This window comes from Pieris napi, chromosome 19, assembly GCF_905475465.1.
Source record: "Pieris napi chromosome 19, ilPieNapi1.2, whole genome shotgun sequence".
Classification (NCBI taxonomy): Eukaryota; Metazoa; Arthropoda; class Insecta; order Lepidoptera; family Pieridae; genus Pieris; species Pieris napi.
This window is the reverse complement of record NC_062252.1, coordinates 6,099,339-6,126,040: the sequence shown is the minus strand read 5'-3', so window position 1 is coordinate 6,126,040 and position 26,702 is coordinate 6,099,339. Positions and strand designations below refer to the sequence as shown.

Below are 26,702 nucleotides of genomic sequence, written 5' to 3'. Positions count from 1 at the left end.
CTACATTTCATACATTTTAAATTCAATATGTTTTAATAATAGCCTTGTTAATAATAAATATATCTATTTAAAGTAAGATTTATATTTTGAGATATTTATTATATTGTCCGAAAGCTTCATAAAATAGATCCCAGAATGCCATTCTCTCCTTATTAACTCTATTTTCAATTTTGAGTTCGGAATCTATTATCATATAAGGTCTAGTTTCTTCTGAGACAGGAATCCATTTAATTGGCAATAACTCATCAACTGTTGGTGTTGGATTTCTGAAAATGGAGAAATAATCAGTAATTACGGCAAAAAGTGTATTTTCCAAGGTTTCTCATATTTTGTATATTAATGAAATATTTCTATATACATCCTTATTCTCTGCGTGTCTTGCAAAGTGCGTAATATTTTATATAGAAGCTTAAAACGATTTGAAATGACAAGATATTATACTAGCTTAAGTAATAAGGGAACTCTGGAAGACAAACACTGACTTCACAGAATCGACCCAAGCCGACGTATTACATAACGTAACGTACGTATACTTGGCTTGTAAGTATTTCTATCTATAATTTTGCTTACCCATATTTGATGAAATTTGCCCAGAGCTTTGTAACACGGCTGATAACAAGTTGATTTTCGTCATTTTGTTCAACTACGACGTCGTGATATTGGAATAGATATTTCAGTTCCTCACAATGAGGTGCCCCTTCTTTATCTTGATTTGCAAGGTATCGGAACTCATATTCATATACGGGACTTGCTTTTTCATTTAATAAATTTACTAGTGTTCTTTCAATCGGATGATTATATAAGAAATCAGTAGTAAAGGTTTCTAGTTCACTAGCTATATCCCGCGATATTCCTTTGTCTCCAATATAAAAGTGCCTAACAGTTTGTGCCGCTTTAGATATCTTATCATCATCCATAATAAAGTTATCCTTTAATGTATCCAGGAATGGATCAGTCTTATAGTAATCATCTGAATTTTTAGCTTGCGAACCATAATGTTCTTTACTGGTTTGTCCGATTAAGATTGGAGTATTTTTAACCTTCTTTGCATTCGATAAGGAAAATGGATTTGTATCGATGAAATTTTCAACTCCATCAAAATATTTCTCTTTACACGGTCTTAATTTTAAATTCAAATCTGCAGCAGCTCTGGCAACCAACACATGCGACGACTTCGTTAAGAATTCTAAAGCTTTAACTGTATCAGTTGTGTTGAGGCCTAAATGAGAGGATATTTTAATAGCGGCTTCTTCATCAGCTTCCGTAAACGAAACGGGTTTTTGAGGAGTGCCGCTTTGTACTATAACTTTGGAATACAATTTATCTTTTTTCGAATATAGGTGGTGTAATACCGATCCTGCACCTGCACTTTGCCCACCGATAGTAACGTTATATGGGTTTCCTCCAAACGCGCGAATGTGATTCCTTACCCAACGAAGTGCTAAATATTGGTCTTTCAAACCTGTGTTGCCAGGGACACTTGGTACATCAAGGCACATGAAGCCGTAAGGTCCTAACCGATAGTTGATAGTTACTACGACGATTCCTTGCTTTACTAGATTTTCAGGGTCATAATTGCCTGCACTACCTTCGGCGTAGATACCTCCGTGTATCCAAATTAATACTGGTAGCGGATTTTGCGAACTGGCTACAGTTGGTGCGTAGACATTCAGTCGCAGACAATCCAATGTCTCCTCCGCACCATCTGCAGCTCGTAAAGTAGCTGAAGACTTAATACTTTGTGGACATAATTTGGTTCCGACATATGCCTTATATACTTCGCTGCCAAAACCCGGATGTGGGTGTGCTTCCTGTAACGTAAAAAATGTTTCAATTCACTACTAGATGAAAGATACTATTTGATTTTTTTGGATAATGCAGGACCATGTAAGTATCTTTATTACTATTAGTCTAATTAAAAATCTATGGATTACATTGGTAAATAAATTTAGACTAAAAAATCTCTTTCTTTGAATGAGTTTTAAGCCTGCATTTAAAATGCTTTACGCACTAGGCAGTATGTAATGTAAAATAGTATGTAATGTAATGGAGTCTCAAACCGCGCGCTTATTATCTCGCATATGTTATATAACAATTTCACGATACTCACTCCAAAGGGATTGTTTAAATCCACTTGACCATAAGGTATTCCAAGAAACTTTGAGTAACTTCCATCAGAAGATTTGAGACCACTAACCAGCCCTTGGTCTATTAAAACTAAGGGATCAACTCGAATTTGAGCGCCATACACAGAATTTACTAAACTAAAAATAAAAACTACATCTAAAATGGCCATGGTCATAATGCCATTAATATTAAAAAAAACTTAATAAAGAAGGAATAACTTTGGAAGTCACCTTCAAAATGAATTCAAGAAATTTTACGAGATAAATTTATGATGAATTGATAAAACAATTTTCATCTCGCTTATCGAATTCGAACACGAAACGTCGAAGTGTCATATTCCACTTTAATTAAAGATAAATATGTTTATTAATTCGAACCAATTACTTATAGTTTTCTCTCTCTATTTATTATTGAAAATATCGTTTTCTTCTCTCTTGTATATTCGTATATTTTCCCATAAACATCAGTGCAGAGAGGTTATACCACTCATGCGTCATTTTATTATTTAGTCGTTGATTTTCAGGTCTTAGACTAGTCTAGCTTTACGATGTTTTCCTTCATCATTGGAGGTAGTGATTACATAAATAGAAAGAAAAAACTTTCGCGCTCACAACCTCGCTTAAGGCCCTATCCCAGCACGAATTGCTGTGTCAGTGTCTCGAGGTGGACTGCGGGGCGCAGTGGATAGACCACAAGCCCATGAACAAAAAATACCTGTGAAATGACCCAACGTGAATTACGCTTAGAAGGCTGTTACTATATCTGAAAATAGCTCTGAGCACTATGCCGTCATTTCTGAGCGGTACATGTGAGTACGTGAGTGAATGGACTTTCTCAGGTACAATGGGGGAATTTCGACTAATTATTAATGTACGGCTTTGTTATAAGTGTATAGATGATTAAAAATAAATGTCGAAAAACCTAGTGCCGTACAAAAGTGATGGTGCCGGAAGTCGGTGCAAATTTTTAATTCGACTACAGTTGCAGAAGCAATATAGGTCATTTATTACTGTACGGCATTTGTGTGATTCCTTTTGGACACATATACAGATACTTTACCCGTAAACGCCGTACATATTCCCAGCGGAGCGGTCGAAAGCCAAGTATGTCTGATTAGCATATAGATGATGATGATATGAATCAACATAAAATTAAATGATCTTGAGAGTACTTCACAAATACCTCTTCTTAAGTAACATAGTATTTTAAAAGAAAGGAACAGCGTGAATATATCTTTTTAATCAAATTAAAAACATTATCCATCGTATTCGGCCTAAAAAAATCCCCTACGAGTCTGTTACTTTAGAAAAGTTATTAGGTTTTGGCCATTCTTTCGATTGGCATCATAAAAGTAGGGGTGTTTTTTTTTTAATTTAAGCCGGTTCGATTTCCAGACGAGGCAAGTAGTTTTTAAAAAATCTTTGAATGCAGAATTACTAACTTTTATAAATAACATAAAGTCTTCTTTTAGTAAAATACCCTATCTGCGATATTTAAGGTACTTTCCCTTCATGTCTCATAACTTTGGGACAGGCCGTATTATATATATTTTTGTTAAAAATATTTTTCCTTTACCTCTCTCTGCTGGTACGATGAGGCTGTAAATATACTTTACAGCCTTATGGTAGTATACTCAGATATGTACAGTTATTAATGACCTTAAGGGACACCTCAAACGTCGTCGAAGTTTTTATCAGCTGTAAAGAATAATCTGGAGTAAAATGTACGGCATCTGGTTTTTTTTGTTTATTTATATTTGTTACATATAAAATAACAATAATCTTTGAAAATATTACTCCCCATATTACTCTAGGAGCATTTGAAAAGTCATCTAAATTTCGGAAATTTCATATATTTTTTATCATAATATTTTTATTTGTTACCATTTATAATGAACGGCTATAATGTACAACGGTAATATTTAGTAACATTATGTAAAAAAACAAGTTGCCGTACATTATTCTCTGATCTTACAGCAGTAAGAACTTGGTAAATCCTGAAATTTCGATAAATATTTAATTACACAAATATTAACTATAATATTTGGACGGCATAATTATAAAACATTATTGTCCGTGTTAAATAATATTTTGAACATGTTGCCGTACATTTTACAATGACCTTAGGGTATATGGGTGTAGGGGTAGGGTTCCGACCCTTGGCTTTCGACCGCTCCGCTGGAAATATGTACGGCGTTTACGGGTAAAGTATCTGTATATGTGTCCAAAAGGAATCACACAAATGCCGTACAGTAATAAATGACCTATATTGCTTCTGCAACTGTAGTCGAATTAAAAATTTGCACCGACTTCCGGCACCATCACTTTTGTACGGCACTAGGTTTTTCGACATTTATTTTTAATCATCTATACACTTATAACAAAGCCGTACATTAATAATTAGTCGAAATTCCCCCATTGTACATGAGAAAGTCCATTCACTCACGTACTCACATGTACCGCTCAGAAATGACGGCATAGTGCTCAGAGCTATTTTCAGATATAGTAACAGCCTTCTAAGCGTAATTCAGGTTGGGTCATTTCACAGGTATTTTTTGTTCATGGGCTTGTGGTCTAGGAGAGCTGGACTGAAGTACTTAGGCGCGCCGGCCCGTAATAACAATTAGTTTTGTAAAACATTAAATTAATGTAATTTTATATTTTTTTTTTAAATGGATACTTGGTTTGCGATAAAATATATCGTGTAAATTTCAAAATCATGTTCTATATTTTCGTCATAAAATGAATTCAAAGTGTCAATAATTGGCTATGTTTGGATTTTTTTTCTATCGAGCGAAGTAATTTAAATCGTGTTTCGATCTTTCAAAATGGATACATAAACTACTCAACTCCACCATATATTTTTTCCATTCGCTCTACTTCAAGAAATGATAACGAAAAATGGAAAGAAACAATGTACTTTTTTGGAGTTAGGCGACCTAAGGACGACGGCGAGTTAAGGACCTATCCTTAAGAATATGTTGTATCAATAGTCAAATTTTTACAACGACATTTCATAGAAAAAAATGTGAGTTACGAGTGTATATAAAATCCGGGCGTAGCGCTCTCAAGTATCTCTAAGTCTCATTTATGTTTTATAATACTACATAAGTGTAAGGAAAGTATTCTGGTTATTAATATGCCTTGTACTCGATAGATGCTTAAGATGTGAGCCGTGTCCTTTGATTACGTAATCCATACTTTAATTATCTAATTTGATAAGTAACACTCAGAACCACTTATAATGTCATGATTAACACGACGCTATCATAAATTGTACGAAATTCTGATCCTGTGACAGATAGCAACCTTGTCATTGATAAGATATTTAAAAAGAACACGTATTACATACTAGAATCAATCAAATGTACAGTTTATTTGTTTGTTCTTTTAGTTAATAATGTTATTACTAGTTATATTATTTTGGTTTGAAAGAACTATACGAATTTGTATTAGCCATGCTATCTTATAATGAGTATCCTAGGACTGCAAAACTTTTTAACACTAGCGATTAGTGCTAACTAGATACTTTAAGGAAAAATATCTCATAATAATGTGCCCCCAGACGATGGCAAGCTATTCAAGCTTGAAAACCTATGGCAGAACAATTGTATTTGACCCTCCAGAAACGAGTCACAAGCTCCGTCTTTCAATTTATGGACAGCCAATATTAAAACCTATAGGTACTTTGTAACAGCGATACCAAAATAGACTTTCGGATTAAATTGTTCCCATGTACAAAGTAGTTCCCACAACATCCGTACCACTGATGTCGAAACCTTGTGATCGCGCTTTGGAAAGTTAGTCAACACTAAAGCTTAGGTTTCCTACAAAAGCGGTGCCGTTATCTAACGGCCGTAATGTAACGTTGGGTGACGTCACCCATACGTTGTCTATAAATAACAGCGGAGTAGGTTTTCTAGAGAACGTTGAGTGTCACCGTAACATCAAATAGCGGTGCTGTCATTTGCATGACAGCCGTCATAGCGGTGATAAACATTAAGTCAACGTTGTTCGCATGTAGCGGTAAAAGTAAAGACGGGCGTTATTAACAACCGTAAAATGACGGCCGTTAGTTAACGGCACCGCTTTTCTAGGAAACCTAAGCTTTAGGACCGTCATAAGCTTTGTTAATGAAAAAAAAAAGTAATTGTTATTGGACTTTCTTATAACAAAATGAAACAACTGATTACAATATCCGATCTTTATTAGCTCAAAAGTGACAGTATCCGTAATGTTTGAAAAATAATACAATCATAATAAAACAAACGATTTAACAATCATGACTCAAGGTAACAGAATAGTTTTAACAAATAAAACTATTATCATAATTACACATCAAATGTATAACGATACGACAATGCGATAATTCTAGTCTTGCTATTCAAGAATAAAATGGACCAATATGTCGCTCGAGAGGTGAGCTTGTTTGGCATTTCATCGAAATATAATCTTGACACTGCGAATTACCAACTACTTTCATAAATTCATATAAATCTTTCAAATCACTCTGCTGTAGACGGTAAATGCCATATTAGGAATTAAATATTTACCTAAATTTTAAATACTAAGCTCCACAGAGGATACCTCTCTTTCGCTAACCGCTTATTTGTAGACAACTTTGCAGGCACACACAATGTTCCACATATATAATACATATATCTAACATGTATAGCGACAGACACGTAAACAGTATATATACATATAATTAGAAAAAATCTCTTAAAATATATTTCAATAAATTCTTTTATTTATCCTCGTTGGGATATATGTACAATATAACATTAGCGCAGTATAAATATAATATTTCTTATATACTAAATAGGAAGAACATCTAATGTAAAAAAGAATTGCACAAATTGTCATACTAAATGAATATGCCAATCAATTGAGATAGTTTAATTATATAAATAAAGATTATGCATCGTATTACATGATACGTTTATACTAACATCGTTTTGTACGGAGATAATAAGTACAAGAGCTCACTTTAAGTCACAGATTATAAATGGAATGTTTATGCATTTAAACTGCACTGTCAAGTCTGAATGCTTGTTCAATTAAATGTTGGCAAGGCCGTAACGAAAACAGCGAGATTCCATTTAAGATGCTTATTTAAAGCAAGTGGAAATTTACTCATAATTATATATTTAATTACAAAACGGTTGTACAATATATAAATCGCATTTTTTGCTGATATCAAACTTGGTTTAGCAAAATTAAACTTAATGGTTAAGTTTATCTTAAGATATGTTGACAGTTTTTCAAAAAGATAAAAATATGTTTTAATTAGGGAGCGTTCAAGTATTACGTAACAAATTTGGAGGGGGGTATAAAAACATGAACTTGAACATATACCTTTTGTAAAACGTTACGATGCGGGGCGGGGATTGAATTAAGCGTTAATGTAAATATTATTTTCGACTTTCCAGTACTTTACACCACATAATGGTAACTTTTAGGTATTAAGAGTCACTAGGTGGTCACGAAATGTTTTACTATACTTGGGTACAGAAAAACGTTACGGCGCGTTGACATGGGGGGGGGGGGGTTCAATAATCTCCAAAAATTGCGTGACGTAATACTTAAACGCTTTAGATTTAACAGTAAGAAACATAGACGATGTTTGGTAAATCTTAGGGATTGAGCAAAAATGCAATTTTAAACTGTTTTGTTTACATTGGCACCATTTTTTACATATATATTAGTTTTAAGTAACGTAATTTTCGTTGAAGGCATGCCGTTTTGTACTTATCGATACACAGGCGCATATCCCAAAGCGTGTTCGATCCATTCCACGTTCTGGAATACAAACCGTAGAGCAAAGAAATAAAGGCTCCAAAATTCTACTGTTTCTACGATAGACTAGACAACCGAAAATATGTTTAATAATCCGTCTTTAAATAGGTCCATTTATAACTAATCTTAAATATGCGTTAAATCTCTAGGACGATACACTTTTCTCTATAAATGCAAATTCATGGAATTCAGTGGTACACGGTAAGGACCTTACCTATTATGCTAATAACATGTCTGATAAAATCTATTTCACCGCGATATTACTAATAAGTAGTACCATAACATTCGTACGAAACAAGAAATTCGTTAACTTACATTAAAAACACTTGGTAACGCTTATAAAATTTATTTGGATAAAATTATTTTGTTTATTCAAATACACAATATAAATATTTTTCTAAGAAATATTAAGAATATATTTTAGGCATTTATTTAACAGCAAATATCGAGTTACAATTAACCCATAACTGCACATTGAAATAGGCTTAATATAGCGGTTTTACTATTTTACGAGATTTCAAACAGCACACAAATAACAATAAACATTCATCTAGAGCCCAATGTATCCCTGTTTCACCGCACATTCGATAGATGGCGCTGACTTAAATACGCTTCGGGCCTAGTCAGCACCACAGATACCTATTACTAACATAGTGAGCAACCATTCAAACTCTAACAGTCATTTGGATACCTAAATAACGTTCGATAAAATGTAAATTACATCCAAAATATACATCCTTAAATAAGTAAGGGGACAGTGTCGTTGTCATATACTATTTATACAAAAGCGTACTGTGAGAATGTTATACCTAGCCTTCTCACAAATTGTCTGGTTAAATGACCACAATGGAACTGGCAATAATACTGCTTTATGATTATAAACGTTGGTAAAGTGAAGGAAAATAAAACTTTGATAAGACTGAAAATAGTAGCAAAAATTGATTTCCGAAAGAAAAGATTCATCTAACCTAAGTTTATATTCACAATTTAATTTTGCCATTCAATAATCTATGACGGAACGTCAATCGATTAATTTTGTATTGAAGTGGTACAGACGGTGAATTAGTCCTGTATGACGTCAGTGGTTATTTGTGACGTCACTTCCTACCCCCTCGGTTCACAAGAGCCTGAAGAGCGGCCAGTTGACTCATTAGACTTGCATTCTTCTGCTCTAAGTTGTCTACTTTCTTCCTATAGTCCGTATTCTCTGATAATAGTATCTCCACTTTCCTTTCTAATTGGTCCATGTATTCTTTCTTTTTGCGTCTGCTTTCTTGTGCAGATATCTGAAAATGAAAGATATATTTTTCAATAGTGCCAAGTCATTCTAAGCGAAAAACGTTGATAGTTTTTTATTTGTGAAATTTTTAAGTCCACCGCTGGACGCGTGAATGTCAGAAAAATCTAGAAATTAATATATTTAATCTAAAAAAATATCGAATAGTTTTTCTTATTATTTAAATTCCAATTTATATTCTGTATAAAATCAGGTCTAAGTAAATCAGAAAAATACACGGGCTATACGTGATATAAATAACTCTAATAACAAGGAAAATAAACTTAATATCGTCGACTTTTTCGAAGCAAGTTAATATTGAATTACCTTATTTTTAATTTTCCTCCTAATTTTCTTTAGAGATTTTTCCTCAGCCTTGGTCAGGGGTAGGCGTGTGGGTACAGGGTAACCTTCCGCTAGCAATGTGCGCTTTTCTTCCTCTGTTAGCATAAGAGTGCCTGTTGAACCTTTCTGCAAGTATATTTTTACAGTTAAATGGATATACAAACGTCTAATATATAATATATAAAATTCTCATGTCACAATGTTCGTTCCCATACTCCTCCGAAACGGATTGACCGATTCTTATGACATTTTTATGCATATTCAGTAAGTCTGAGATACAGCATACAAAAATACATACAACCCCTAATTGTCACCCCTCTACGATCAACCCCTATTTTTTATTATTGTAGATGGTTATTTTTATTGAACTAAAAAAATGTTTCCTAGAAATATACATGGCAACACAAACGTTTGCCGGGTCAGCTAGTATTTAATTTTGTAAAAAGATAAAGAAATATGACTAACCGGTTGGCTACTTATAAGTGGCGTATTAATAGGTTGCCGAGAGTGGTGAGACACGTAGAGATGGGTCCTGCGAGACGGCGGGGCCGGCGCTGTTGGCGGTGACGTCTCGTGGGCAGGCGACAACGCACCTTCACTGTCTGATGAAGACAGGGAAGATGGCGGCGTTGGTGGGAGATTGAAGCCTGCTGTAGGATCCAATAAGATATATTACTATACTGCACACTCAACATCCACACAGTATCCATTGTAAACCGAACATTTGTTTGTGGTTACGACAATTAGTCGTATATATAACAATAATAGTCTAATAACCGCTCTATTACCATCATTAAAATAGCTGATTGCGATAATATTTCTGATTAAGGTATCCACTATTTGTAAACGATATTTACCACATCTTAATATATATAAATTACGTGTCACGTTGTTTGTCCGCTATGGAATCCTAAACTCCCAACTACTTGATCCAACTTGAAAGATAGGATAGCTTACATCTCAATTTATACCCGCAATATTATTTTATTGCAAATTATTTGTTTAGTACTTGACAGTCACAATTCTGTGTTGAAAGTACCAACGTTTCACAGAAGCTACAATTTAATGGCATAACCACCAAAAAAGCATGGTGGTCCCCATGGCTGGTGTTCTCCAGCCGTTTCCCTTGAATAGTCTGCTACTATGTAATATAACAAAAACCTTAGCGACAGCAACGCTTGGCCGAGTTTGCTAGTAAACTATAAAATATATGTATAGCGGCATTGCTTGCATATCTAATTATTTTACTTTAAGAGATAAAGCAACTTTATGACTTCAATCCCAAAACCAATATTGTTTTGGAAGGGCAGGTATTTATAGTGTGCGTAACCTACTCATTTAGAAAACCCAAATTGAATGTATTCATTTGGGAAGAGACTCTATTTAATTTGACTTAGTTCTAGCAGCGTTTATCTCTCGGCTTACATCATTACGATCAGAATACCATATTAATTTGAAAAAAAAAAACATGGCGATTAAAAAGAGTGGCGGAGAGTTTATTGCCAGTTCTTCTCTTCCGTTCTACGCCCTTGATTTGAGAACTGGCACTAAATGTAAGATTAGAAGCATTTATATGTATTTCTTCACATACAAGTCATAAGTGTACAAAGTGTTACCAATATGATTAAATGATTTTTTTAATTTTTTAATTAATTCGTTAAAAAGGTAGTTAAGAGCTAATACCTGAAGACCCTGAGGATGTGACTTTGATGGAGAGTTTATTATTATTTAAGGAGTTAGCGATGCGCGGCGCGGTGCTTAGCAGTAACTGTGGCACTCCCGCTGCACCTACTTTCTGTAGCACGGCTTGTGGCATGTGGATTGTCCCCGTCTGAAATTTACAATACAATACAAATGAAGGATACATTTTGAAAGTGCAAGAACTCAACGTTACATAATAAACCATAAACGTATAGTAAAACATAATATAGATTAGTAATAATACAAGTTAATAAAATATCGTAAAAGATAATAACTAAAATACATATATTATTAAGGAGTCCCGGAGTATTAGGCAAGGATCCGAAGATACTGGCAGCGTTCCCCCTTTGAATAGCTAGACTAATTCTTTGTCCGAGGTAGCTGCCAGCTCTTCGGTCTCCTGTGCTGTCGACTAACCTTTTTGCTATTTGCTTAAAAAGCCTTATATAATATTTAAAAAAATAATAAATCAGTGGCGCTACAACCTCCTTAGGTCTTGGCCTCAGATTTCTGAATAAGTTTCATGATCATTTTTAAATCTAATAGGCAAGTAGGTGTTCAGCCTCCAGTGCCTGACACACGCCGTCGACTTTTTTGGTTAGACATGTCGGTTTCCTCACGATATTTTCCTTCACCAGCAAATGCACGAGCAAATGTTAAATGCACACATAGAAAGAAATTCCATTGGTGCACAGCCGTGGATCGAACCTACGACCTCAGGTATCAGAGTCGCACGCTGTAGCCACTAGGCCAACACTTCTCATATTATATATAATTATATTATTATTATCATATATATTATTATATATATTTTAGTTCTTATATTTTAAGGTTAATTATATCGTAAATTTTGGTATGATCTGGTAGATAGATAATATATGAGTAGATATATTAGAATTTGCAATGCAACAACTTTTAATATTGAAAAATTATATTGGTGGATTGATATCACATAAATACCATCAAAAAAAGCTAAGAGAAAGTGGTAAAATGCTTGAACTCGAATGATCTTTAAATTTTGTATAGTCATTGTCGGGTTTTAGTCACGATGGCGTCGGGTTTCACGTATCTATTAAGTGAAGAACTTGAAGCCTCATCACGTTTGTATCGCAATTGTCGGTTATTTATAGACCTTTAATCATAGCCGACTTGTGTAGCGAATTTAACATTTACTGTAAACGTTTTTATGTTTGCTTGACTATTAGATATCTAATGGAGTAGCTTATTAAAGATTACTTTTTAAACTCTACTTCAAAAATGTATAAAATTAAAAAAAAAAACTTATATAAATTAGGAGTATAAAAATATTTTCGGTGCTAGTAATTTGACAACTCAATTCTGAGTTTAGAAAGGAGCTATGCGTGTTCATAAACACATTTTTATATAAGATTTTACTGTTTTGATTCTTTATATAGGGATGGATAATTAATTATTTGCAAGCACACTTTTTATCACACATTTCGGTTAAAAATTATAGGCTTTATGGGGTAAAATTACGAGTAAAGGTGCTAACAGCGCACCTTTCCGAGTAAGACTTTTATAGTAAACTAGCTGATCCGGCAAACGTCATTTTGCCATGTATAATAAAAAATAGGGGTTGATCGTAGAGGGGTGAAAATTAGGGGTTGTATGTATTTTTTAATGCTGTATCATAAAAAAATAGAAATTAAAAATTTTGTTTAAAAAATAAAAATAAAAATTTAGGGGTGGAACTACCCCTAACATTTAGGGGGATGAAAAACAGATGTTGGCCGATTCTCATAGATACCGGATAAGCACAAAAAATTTCATCAAAATCGGTCAAGCCGTTTCGGAGGAGTATGGCAACGAAAACTGTGACACAAGAATTTTATATATTAGAAGAATATATGTATTTTTAAAACTATATCTAGAAATGCTCCATTATCCTTCTTACCGTGTGATCAATGACATAATCGACATGTGTGACCGGCGTGCCAGGAATTGGTGAAGGTGGACAGCTGGAGGCAGGTGATTCTGGTTCTGACTTGGGCTCAGCCTTCACTTCTGGTAGAGGGGAACCGCTGGAGCGCCGCCTGCTTCGCCACGCGCTGGTTGGAATAGCAGGGTAGCATTCATCTTCCATGTCTGGAAAATAACGATTCCAGTTATAATAACATTTCTATAAATTTACTTTTAATACAATATATAAAATATAAATATTTAATTTAATTTTACAATTGTCTATGTAAACGTTAAAAAAAAGTAAAAGATTATATGTACTGTCAAATACTGTCTCTTAAATTGATAATAATTGCGCTAAAACTCCATAATGGTCTGCAAGTGATAGCATTCCTAATAATAGAAGTGATGCATAAAATACTTGTAAAATAATTCTAATTGAGAAAACATTGTATGGAAATTAAGAAGACACGCGAAGGCACGCAAATTACAGCAATTCCCAATGTTCTAGACCAGTGCGCAAGATCACGTGAACAATTAACCAATTGGAATTGAGTTTACCACGAATACAAGAAACACTATTACGTTTAATAAAACGCTAAAACGACATTACCTGACGCATTCAATAAATGAAAGGGAGTAAAATAAGTTTTAATACTTAGGGTCTGTTTCACCATGTACAGTTCTACATAAGTTCCAAATTATCTATTTATTACTTATTGATAGGATAAACACTATTGTTGCGTTTCACGACTGTCAGATAGCGCTATTCGTCACATAAAGTCCATCATAAGTTGAGTCCGATGAATGTCAAATATCACAATTTATCTTCCAAATAATTTACGTGTTGCATAGCTATTTGGTACTTTATCCATACATTGTGAAACCGACCCTAACAGTTAATAAACTTATAAATAACTTATACTAAATCCGTAATTTAAATGGGTAATTATGAGGGACAACTACTTCAAATGTTTTTAATTTTAATTAATTAAATGAAATGAAAAATAAATAATATAAATGAAAACCATTCAATTTGCAACTTATACAAGGTCGTATAATATTTTCTTATAAAAAAGTTCTAATAACTTTCTTGTTTCTTTTTATATCGCTTTCGTGTCACTGCATTGAAACATAGAAAATCTTTCTACAACTAATTGAGTACGGATGAATAAGACCGTAAAAATTTAGAGAAATAGTTTTATATATTTTCAATTTATAATTCGAATTGTACGATATACTTTTCGTCTATTATATAACTGTATAAATACGTCAAATTAATCGCTTTTCTTTGATTAATGTTCTTAACAGTTGGAGTCTTAAGTCTTACGTATATTTACGATACAGATCCAAATCATTTTCAGAAAGAACGGCTATAATTTCGCTTTTTAAAAAAAGAAAATAATGCTGATTATTATTTTATTTGATACTAGCCGTTTCGCGCCCGCTTTGCTGGACGAATTAAAATAAATTTTATGTTTCATTATTTTATTTTTTTTCATATTTTTATTTCTTCTTTTTAACTTCCCGCTAAGAAAATTGAAATTTTTCGTAAATCGAGTTTTTGACAGATGTTGACGTTTTCACGTTCTAGGAAGTCCGTATGCATCAATTTTCATAAAAGTAAAACAGCAATAAAAAAATGAAGGAACGTTGGAATTAATAGCCATAAACCATCTAGGAAAAATTTCGCATCGAATGGTGGTAGTTTCATGTCGATACGATCAGTGGTTTAAGCGTGAAAGAGCCTCAAACGAACACCATTTTCTTTTTATATATATAAAGATATAGATTAGATAAACTGAGCCGTAATAGCTAGAAGTTACCGAACATAATGGTTAAAACAACGACGATGTAACGTTGATTAGATGAGCAGACGGTTCCGGGCTTGCATCAGCATAACAGGAACCTGATTAAGTCATTAGACCGCTTATAACTCAACAATTATTGAAGCAACTAAGGAACTGTGATATTTTTTGTAAGCATCATTTTATAATTAAAATAAAATGACATGACATGACATGCCGCACTTAACGATATCATACGCCGTTCCCTTGCCACCGTCAACGTGCCAAGTCTACTTGAGCCGAGTGGTATTGCAAGAGACGATGGCAAAAGACCGGACGGTATGAGTTTGATTCCATGGAAGATGGGTCGGGTACTGGTATGGGTACAACCTGTTCAGACACGCTGGCCCCTTCCCATCTACATGGAACCAACTACAGAGCTGGTGCGGTTTGTGAAGCGGCTGAAAAAAATAAAGCATGCAAATACAGGGGTCTAGGCTCAGAATATGATTTTGTCCCATTCGGTGTCGAGACCCTTGGTCCGTGGGGTCCTAGCGCTTTAAGGCGTTTTAAAGAAATTTCAAAAAGGTTAGTCGACATCACAGGAGACCGAAGATCTGGCAGCTACCTCGGACAAAGAATTAGTCTAGCGATTCAAAGGGGGAACTCTGTCAGTATCTTCGGAACCTTGCCTAAAGGGACTCCTTTTAATAATATATTTTAGCTTATGTTAAGTTTAGTTATTTATTTCAATGTATATTATTTTATTATTATAAGTTTTTTGGAAATATACTCCTATTAAAATAAAAGTTGGAATGTTCACTAAGGGGAGGTCTCATTTCGGGAAAAATATTGCGTCCATTAATTTATTAACAGTAAACCTGTTGTTCCCCAATCATTATTTAACCGGTAATTAAGGTCTTTGGGTAATATTCAAGTTAATTACTACGATATTTTAACTTTAATTAAAAATAAATCCACTGGTTTATCGGGAATTTTTTTGTGAAGTGAAATACGATTTGGACCATTTCTTCAGTACGTGTTATTTATTAAATACTTATATAATAAAAATAATAATATAGCCTTTAAATACCGAAACTCTGTCGTTTTATATATCTGAACTTTAATATATTTTCACTCCAGTATATCTCGGAGTTTGGTGTGCCTCTTGGCAAAGGCCTCCTCTAACTTTTAAAGTCCTAGTATTGAGCGATGCTATATATATATATATATTATGTTTTTTTGTTAGAGGGTGGTGGTCTGATCTTCCCGCGGCGACCAACCGTGGTGGGAAGGCTTACTTAGTAACTGTTTAATTCTACTACAATTTTACTAACTGTTCGATGTACATAAATACTTTAATAACCCAGTAACAAAATGGCTATTAATTCAATTCCTCATTTTTCCTTTTATCAAGATTTATTACACGATATTTATTGATGTCAAATTGAAAAATAGGACTCGGTTGATGGGGTTATTGAACGATCGTTAATATTACATAATGCCATTAAAATCATCAGTTTATAAATGTTGTTTATAATTCTTGATATAAGATATTTGTGACAGATAATATTCAGTGAATAATTTCTTACATACCTACTTATTATATATTTCCACATAAATCATTGATCATGGAAAGGAAAGATTTCTCCCGAATAAAGTATGCAAATATTTTCTGGAGTGCACAGCACTTGATAAAGCTAAGTTAAATAATGAATAATAGGTCTAAAATAAATAAGGATTTTGATACGTTTTTAATAAATAATTCTTCGAAATGATATTTATAATTGCAGTAAGGTAAATGCTGGGTCATAATTAAAATTCCGAAGACTAATCATTACGAATTAAATAAATCATGATTCAATACTCCGATTGTATGCAAACTTAAACTTGTAAGTCATAACCTAATGATAACCTACCTGTTATTAAAACTGGATATTATAAAATAAACAAAAATTGCAATTCAGTTAACATTCAGACGCCTTACTTAGAAGTTACTAACGGCTTTTTATAAACCATTTTGGAAATTATGCAATTTGCATTCGCAGTCAATGCAATCAATTTTCGGCAAACAAATTCTTCAACAAGTCGAACAAGTTTTAAAATCTAGTATCCATGACTTTTAATTTAACGAGTTTGACATTTAATTCGAGATTCCAAAATATTTGTCATCAGACAAATATATGCCTTATTACAAATGAGAAGATGCCACAGTCGCCTGCGCGATTTAATTAATTGCAATATATTGAAGTTTGTCTGTACGGACCTTTCACCAAAATGGAGGTAATTTATTCGATCCGGTCGCTGCTAATAAGAACTGCGATGTGTAACGGTATAGAGTACTAGATAAATTAAACGAGTAATTAATAGTAAAGGTATAAAAAACCTGTCAGCTGTCAATGTCAAAATAAAAACGAACCTGTCACTGACAACGGATGTCATTCCACATTCATAATTTTGATACATCCTAATAGAAGCAGCGTAAAAACGAAAACCTTAAACCTCAGCTATTCACTACAAACTTTCTTTACCTTTAATGTTCCGATATCGGCAAAATACAATTTTATTAACTATAGATTGTTTGCCGTTATTCTCTCATTGACTTGTGAAAGGTTTTTTTACTTTCAATGGACAAAGTAAACAGTGAAGGCGGCGGATCGTGAAGTTTCCACTGAGATTTCCTCCTAAGCTCACGGTGTCTAGTCGACAAGCAAAAGCGTGGCAAATTCGACTCGACATCAATCGCTTTTTTATCTGTAAAATTATAAAGCGAGGTTCTTTGAACTTTGTATCTAAGAGATTGAATACGGTAAATTAAAGATATCTTTTTTACCTATTTGATGTCAATCATTTATTAACGAACGTTTTAAAAAGTTTCTTTCTATTTGTATTTTTTTAATTGAAGTGTTCGGTAAGGCTTTGTCATATTTTGATGTAATTTAAAAAAACATGGTTAAGAGCGTGGACGTTTTTAAAAGTTTTGTTTTTTATTCAGTAAATAACTAAAATATTATGATGGTTATTAATTAAAAAATACATAGCTACAATTTTCATTGTATCTATGGAAGAAAAGCCAATTATCATTAAGTAGGTAAGTGGGTTGTAAGAGTAAAACACCGAGGTCTAGGTCAGTGGTAACGTCACTGTTATTGTAATATGTTTGATAACTCTATCGACAGGATTTATCATCCCAAGATTAACACAATACAATATACTGTTGATAAGTGAAAGGTCGTCCAAATAGATTATTTTGTTGCAAAATGTGTTTAATTTATGGAACTATTTATTTAGTCGCTAATTTGTACGATATAAAAGATTTCTAGGCCTCTTATCATCCTCGATATATGTTGGATAAAAATGATATAATTATCTAATCTCTTCGTCATTAGACAACGAATTTAACGACATTAAGAAGTCTGCAAAAGTTAGATTTTGCGATGAATCATTTATTTTAAAAAAATTGACGACTCATTGGTCTAGTGGTTAGTACCCCTGACTGCGAATCCATGGGTCCCGGGTTCGATCCCCGGCTGAGGCGAACATCGATGTGATAAGCATTTGGTGTTGTTCTTAGGTCTTGGGTGTTTAAATATGTATTTATATGTATATCTATCTATAATATGTATGTATATCCGTTGCCTAGTACCCATAACACAAGCTTCACCAGCTTAGCATGGGACTAGGTCAATTGGTTTGAATTGTCTTTTAAAAAAAAAAAAAAAATTAGCAAATGTTACTGTGTAAAGAGTAAAGAGTAACAATGAGAATTCCGGCTGAAGTCAGCCGGAATTCTCATTGTTACTCTTTCTGTATCTGTTAACTGGTCATTTGTTATTTTAATGGATAATTTGGTGATCAGCCTTGTATGCCGGTTTCCTTACGATGTTTATACGAGTACGAGTGTTCCAATCCAAATGTCTATAAAACCGGTCTCTATATTTTAATAATAAGAACTTACAAGAATAATAATCCTATTTTATTACGGTATTAGCGATTACAATTGATTATTCGTGATATGAGAACGGTATTCCGTCCTTGACTTAGGTACTGATGACTCAGTCAGTTATCCCGGACACAAAACCTGTTCACGATATTGGAATTTCCTAGTTCTGTCAAGGGAAAGAAATACGCGCGTATCGTAACAATCAATTGAACACACAATAATTCAATAGTTACTTACGATATTTCTGAATATATAAAAATCACAAATAAAAGTAAGCCTCCAGTAAAGAAACATTGACAATGTTACCAATAATTTTGGTACTTCATATTTCGAATAATCTTATTAATCTTTATATAATAATATTCTCAGTATGATTCACATGTTATACCAGACAGAGGCAGTTAATACAATTCTACATTGACTACAGGAACTAGCGAACAAAGGCTCGGAGGTGACATTTAGTCTTTGCTGAATCATCCCGTGAGATTGCAGTTGAAATAGCAATACAGTTACGTATTCGTTTAAAAACATGTTTTAGATGTATTAATTGGTTTAGTACGAGAACGAATTTGATATGTCTAATACAGCTTTGAGTTTGTCAAAATGTGACGATTCATAATTTTTGGTTGTGCGTTAGTATATGTGTGTGCTAAGAGATATATATATATATATAATATACATGCATGCTAGCAGTGCGCTTTAGATCTAAAAATCAAGACGTTAAAGAAACAAAAGGCTATGAACAAAAAAATCAGGAAAAATGTCAATGAAACAGTCGTAATAATGTCATGAGCTCAGTGAGAGATGGAAGCGCCTGTAAATAGCGTAATGTATGCAGGGGCGGATCTACTTAAGGGCTTTTTAGGCTGCAGCCCAGGGCCCCGTGGGATACAAAAGGCCCCAAGTCTCCACTGAAAACAATATGCGATATTTTGAATTAAAAAAATATATTGAAATTAAAAAAATGCAATCATAAGGTAGGATGTATTCCTAAGATCAATCAATACTATGTGATGCGGGTCTATCAAACGGAACAGGGAATTCTCCGTCGCTTGTTCCGGTCGTTGTATTTTTCGCGTGTGCGTCTATTACCGGGGACTTCCCCGTAATAGCCGAGAGCCCCACAAATTTACAATTCCCTCGTGAATGTATGAACTATCTATTAAAAATCTTAAAAATAGAAATACGACATGATTCTTACGTGAAAGTCACCAGAAATAGCCCATAAATCCCATAGCGCATCGCTCAATACATAAGTAATTAAGTTTTCAAGCTCATTCATGACAAGCGAAAACGAAAGTCGAACATTGTTATTACAAGTATTACCATTGTACCGTGGGTGTTCACACGACACTTATAATCCATTATGTTTGTACACTATGAATGTGAAAATGAACACGGAAAATAATTATTTATATATATGCGGGTACATCTAGCCCACTATTATTATAATTGACGCTTTGGAGATAAAATCGGTCACTTCCGAACGGTTTATAACAATTGAATGAAGTTGCATATGTCGGAGTGTGAATAACAACAAAATGGCGCCGCATTTCTTTCGTTCGAACTTATAGGCCCAATTCGTACTACAAATCCCATTCGCGTCTTAAACACTGTCAAATATGTCAAACTATATAAAAAAGTGGACGATTGCGGGCCGCAAAAATGATATATACCGGGACCCGAAAATAAGCAAATCAAACATAAATTTATGAAAATGAAAATAAAAATATTTACAATTCATTTGTTATCAATGTTAGATTATTCACTGGTTCCACGAAATCCATTAAAAATTATCACTCGACGATTATGTGATATATTTATGAATAAATTACGAACATAATAAAATTTTACCGTCTGTAAGTTGATAGAAAATATATATTACTCTGAAGAAACTATATACCATTTTTTACGCTGTTAGTAAGTCTATAACTATGGAGGCATTTATTCCGAAACAATTTTACATATATGGTAAAAGAATAATCTTAATACACGGTCTAGATGTTAAGCGATAGTGTCATCAATGTCTAAGGACACGGCTAGCAAAGACGCCCTAGCATTACGATACCATCGTCTAGTACTTATACTTCAATTTCTGACAAAACGTATCAATTACGTGCGATTTTTATACGGTTCGTATTATTAAAATATAACACAATCAGCGTAACTAAGTCTTTCGTCTCTTTCTATCAAATTAAGTTCACGCTGTGGTTTAAAGAGACTTAAGTTCTTTAGTTAAATAAATTAATAAATATAGCCTTTATTGACAATCTTGTTAAGTTACATTTTATCTTATTTCTACTTTGTTATTTACGAAAATTAGTTAAAGTAAATGTAAATATTTTCATAGATATTATTTCCTATTAGACACTTTAGTTAAAAGGTGCACCGACTTTTTTTACACGAATTCTACCATGGAATAATGTGTGTAAGTTTCAATTACGTTCACTGAGCGCTGTTCAAGTTCTCTATATAAAAATCGTTTCTTTCTATTATCTACATTTTTACTTTGATTTCTCTCGAGTATTTACTACTTTTTCTTAAACAATATATTTTTATGCACAAAATAATAATAATATAATCTTCTGACATCCATGGTATCAATTGCTTGCTAGTTAATACATGCAACGTGAGATAATGCCTTTAATCTAATTTATTGAATTGATTAAAAACGAAATATCACGCACACACGTACGGTCTACGAATTCCATTATGTGACAGACATAATAACACGATCAATGTGATATTAATATATATATATATATGTATAATTATCTTTAATACATCGCTTTGGCTCACACGCATGCTCAAATGGGCCGCGCTCTTGGGTTTGATTGATGAAAGAAAAATTGTGATTGTGGGCACGAAAGTTTCAACGGTTTGTTTAAGTCTAAATATTAAATTAAAATCTCGGCTCTTTAAATAGACCAAGTCTTTGACAGAAACTGTAACCGGTGCTTGTGAGAAATTATAACTACAGCCTTATGAGAAACCTTTTTAAAATGTACCGTCAGTAAAGAGAAATATAGTAAGGGTAAACATATATAAGGGTTTTTCAATAACCACAAAATAGTCGATAAAGGATCTGGAGAACAAATAAATATAATTGGTTAAACTCACCATCAACTTTGGTGTGATTAGGTGAGGGTGGCTCTGATTCGACGTCTGAGTGTAGGCTGTAGCTGTGTTCTGTCTTGATGGGCGCGCCGCCAAGGGCCTCTGACATCAGCCTATCGTGCAGCACCACGCCCAATTTGGAGTCCCTGTCTCTGATCAGCCAATCACCCATCTCGCTGTCTTCGTCTAAAACGTCTTGCATTTCCTGGAAATCAAAAATAAACATTAGTTAAATGTTAGTCAAGTTATTAAAACTTATTGTGCAAAAAAATATTTATATATACATATATAATATTTTTTAACGCTACTTTCGCCACATAATATCAGAAATATAAACAATTTTATAGTTAAAGGTACAGATTTCGAACTATATTGCCTATACATTCGGGGAATTTAGTACGTGAATCGTAAAACGACCCGATTATAAAACTTATATCAAACTTAAATCTAGTTTCGTGATGTCTCAAACTACCTTTGTTTAAGGACGTTTCAATACAGGTTAAAGAACTAACAACTATACAAATACCATGCCTAATTTCCAATTGCAGAAGAGGTCTCTAAACTTCACATTTTTCTTAACAAATAAAAAAAACCGTGACCTAAAGTGTCCGAAAACAAAGTTAGCGTAAAATTGTTTGAAAACTTGGCTACGACCAGACAAACCCCTGTGGAGAAACCGTCGCGCGAGGCACATTAATTTAGTTATTGAACGACACTGAACGGTCAATAAACTGACACGCTCCCATTGCTATTAGAATTACGTATAAAATAATGTACTGAAATTACAGTATTTCACAAAATTTAGTAGCTTCTTACAAAAATGGTTTGGAAACTCGTCGAAAATAAATTGGGAAAATATCGGATGAAAGTCAACAAAAGCTAGTTTAATTACACTAACGGATCAATCTAAAACATCGTTTCTCAATCATTTTAATGTCGCGCAAGCCAATAAGTTAAGTAAAACAGTCTTGCGACCCCGTCACTGTGAAATTGTAATAATATGTACATAGCGCGCTATTTTTAACGAATTTTTTGTCCCTCTATGTAGTTTGTATTTATTATTTTACAACAGACTGCGACCCCCTTTTAAAATAAACTCGACCCCCTTCTAAAACAAACTCGACCCCCTGCTTGACATGTAGAAAATATTTAACAAAGTTTCGCAACTAAATATTTGTACCTACTCAATTATTTTAGAATTGTGTAATATTTTTTTTTTAATTATTAATAATTTTTTAGAATTAAAAGATTTGACATTAATTTAAGTCGGTCATAGATAAGAAGTCTTCATTCACTTTCTACATCAATAAAGAGAACTATTCAAACGAGTATTTATCTTTAGCTTTTATAGATCAATGTAAACGTGATAAAAATACATCGGATAAGTGAGATGAGGTCATTACCACGGGGCTATTAATTTACAAGTTCGTCTGGCCCTCACCTTGGCCGAGACTACGCCCTCATCACTAGAGAAAGATAATATATCATTAAATAATGTAGTAGTAATTCTATTTTAGGTCGTCTACATTGGTGTATCGAACGTGATTCGTTCTTAGATAAGGAAAAACTATCAGTTTTGACATTCTCTTCTCGGAACACACTTTCTATGTTAAACATTTATGCTATGTAACGTTGGCATAGTTTTACTATGAATGAATTGTGATGTTCATTTCATAAAGTAATGAGGAGCCTGAATCTCTTTATTAAACATTTTTGGTGGAAGCGAGAACCTTTGCAGGTTTCAGTTGTTTATTGATAAAAAATAAAAAGTTTACTAAGTTTACTAGAATAGAACATACGCACAATATTAACACTCGGAACAAACGCAGGCTGCAATTTCCCCGTACTAGACTATGTAAAGTTAGTCATTCTTTTTTGGGAAAAGGGATACTCTTCTTTAATAAAATCCCAGAGGCTCTTTTATCTCTGCCTTTTAATAAATTTAAGAAATGTATTAAAGGAAAGCTGTGTAAAACGGCTTTCTATAAAGTTAACGATTATCTAGTTGATAAAAGGATCTGGGACTAGTGCTAGACAGACTATTTCTAACTAATTCGCGATATTTGCTTTAAAATAAGTGTTGTTTGATGATTTGCTATTTTAAAAGAGTACCGAGAGTTTTTTACGCCGGCTTTTTCTCTCGGTCTACATCCTGTCTTCTTTGATGCCTACATATTCAAAGTTAATGACGTGGAATAAGTGATACCTGTATCTTATATTCCATAATTAACATACTTTATTTATTTATTTTATACCTCCGTTTCGGACCTAAATATTGTCATTACTTAACGAGCACCTGGTTCATAGCAGAAGAAGTCAGAAAAATCTATAATAACCGTAATTAATTGCGATTCGGATGTCTAATAGTTTGACAACACTAAAGATTTCGGAATACAGTCCCCGGTCGATAACCTCTCACGACGTCCGACTGTTGATGAACCACTCGTACTGCCTAATTTGTATTGCCATACTCCGTAGGCTTGAATGTTTATTACCGTGAATTCTCTACCGGTGACTGTTTGGTTACGCCTGCGTGATCGCAATGTTGATAATAATACGTTTTCCTTTCTCGTCTATATTCACATATTATTGTAAAATGAAGAGACCGAAAAGATTTAATATATCTTATTTGTTAACAAGTTGTAACAGTTTTATTCTTTATTTACCGAGCTGAGTTCCCCAGCGTAACAATGACACAGGGATAGGCCTTTCATTATATGAAGTAATTTTTTTGTGATTAGTGTTCTGTGTCTTACACAATTCACGTAGAACTCTAGTCACGAATTATGAGTTTTTGAAGTTATACTTGTTTTTGCGCATTAGGCAAAAATGATGAGAGTAAATTTTTACGATGAGCGCGCACACCGTCACAAAAAACCGACAACCTGAAGTTAGCTTTAGTCAACATTTTAGTTTTTATTAAGTTATTCTTCTTTTGGCGCGTTAGGGAAAAATAATGAGAGTATTTACGTAAATACGCAAACGTAGAATAAGGCGAAAGATAAAATGTTTTAAAGGTTATCTTGTTACACCAAAGAAGCATAACTTCTAACGCGTGTACACTAGTACACACACATTTTTTTGTGATAAGTGTTCTGACTGTCTTACACAATTCACGTAGAACTGTTGTCACAATTTCTTTTTATATTTGTGTATTCAGTAAAACCTGGCCATATTTCAAGCTAACAATTACTTAAAGGAAGTCTTTTAACGTTCGTGAATAAGAAAGTTTATCGAACGTTAATTATACATAATTAGCATTTTAAGTGTAGGTATTAAGCCTTCATTAAAACACTTTAAATAAAACCAGACTTGTGGGACAAAATAAAAGAATTCGACTTACAAGAAGGAGAATGTGTATTTGTAAAACTTCATACTATTATTTTGCATTTGACACTATTTTGGTTTTGTGTTATTAGTAGTCTTATTGGTTTTTATTTTTTCAGACTATTTTTTATTAATTTACTAGTGGACCCGACAGACGTTGTCCTGCATGATATTTCAAGCGATTAGTAAAGCAAAGTATGAAAGTACCGACTGCAGCGCCATCTGGCGGGCTGATTTGTGAATCTAAACCATTCCCAGATCCCCTTGAACACACACAAAAAATTTCATCAAAATCGGTCCAGTCGTTTGAGAGAAGTTCAGTGACATACACACTCACAGAAGAATTATATATATAAAGATAGTAGACAGTATGTCAGATCCCAGAGGCATGCCCCACTCTCTGAGTGGGGGACCTGCAGTCACCGATTCTGCTCATGTTCTCACTGCTTAACCGATCCTAAGTTCTTCAACAGGACACCTATCCAGTTCCTGGATATATTTGTGACAGGTTTGAGAAGACTGAGAGATGAAGGTAATTATTTTAATTTTGTAAGTTGACATAAAATTTGTTAGGAGTTTAAGATAGTACGTAAGTTAGTATATAATATATTAATTGTTTGGCATAATATATACTGTAAATAAATAGTAACAATATTAAGTTTGCTTCTCAATTGAAGTTGTGAAGTGATCTGTAAAACAAGAATTTTTTTTTCTTAACTTTACCATAATTGCGTATAGAATTTGTTCATTTACTTTGTGAACATATTCAAGTCTTCTTCTTATAGTGCCATCTCCTTGCAAAGGTTGGCGATCATCTTTGCTAGTTTAATTGATATATACGGATAATAGATGCCGCGCTTCTAAAAAATGACTTGGTGCTTTGATCAAACCATTGTCTTAAGTTTTTCAACCAAGACGTGCGTCTGCAGCCTGGTCTCCTACCTGCCACTTTGCCTTGTATGATTAGTTGAAGAAGCTCGTATTTTATGGAGTTACTTAGCACCAATTATATCTTTTAATAATTGCGACTTTTCTGAGCTGTAAAAATGATTAGATGCGGTTTCGCCGAACGCATTGTTTGGGGTTATATACCTTTTTGTCCACGCCTCGGCGTTTTGTGAATCGTGAGTGACATTTTGTGGGAAATACCGGACCGTAATTCCAAGTACGTGATAGTAATTCGGATTTCGATACGTGGGCTAAGTGACATAGCACTTACATTTTTACGATCCATGTTCAGGGTTTAATGCGATAGCGAAACGGTAACTACAAAAAGATTAGCATAATATGTAACACTGATAACGTACTTGAATATTAAATTACAGATAAATAATATAAGGTTAAAACCAGACTATAATCTG

At 33.6% G+C, this 26,702-nt stretch overlaps 2 protein-coding genes across 2 annotated transcripts in view; both read right to left on the bottom strand.

Annotated features, from left to right (window-relative positions):
* Nucleotides 1–47: 47 nt before the first annotated feature.
* LOC125059124 (esterase FE4-like) lies at nt 48–2,443 on the bottom strand. Its single transcript, XM_047663347.1, has 3 exons — nt 2,111–2,443; nt 571–1,811; nt 48–266 (listed from the first exon to the last, which is right to left on the bottom strand). The coding sequence occupies exons 1-3, from the start codon at nt 2,300–2,302 to the stop codon at nt 80–82; spliced, it is 1,620 nt and encodes a 539-aa protein (XP_047519303.1). The 5' UTR covers nt 2,303–2,443; the 3' UTR covers nt 48–79.
* Nucleotides 2,444–8,875: 6,432 nt separating this feature from the next.
* Nucleotides 8,876–26,702, bottom strand: part of LOC125059125 (cyclic AMP response element-binding protein A) — an 83,003-nt gene continuing 65,176 nt past the window's right edge. The window contains exons 2-7 of the mRNA XM_047663349.1: nt 22,018–22,219; nt 13,163–13,353; nt 11,230–11,377; nt 10,012–10,196; nt 9,529–9,672; nt 8,876–9,211 (exon numbers count right to left, since the gene is read on the bottom strand). Of these exons, the coding sequence (XP_047519305.1) occupies nt 9,023–9,211; nt 9,529–9,672; nt 10,012–10,196; nt 11,230–11,377; nt 13,163–13,353; nt 22,018–22,219 (1,059 nt within the window). The 3' untranslated portion in view covers nt 8,876–9,022. The remainder of the gene's footprint in view (nt 9,212–9,528; nt 9,673–10,011; nt 10,197–11,229; nt 11,378–13,162; nt 13,354–22,017; nt 22,220–26,702) is intronic.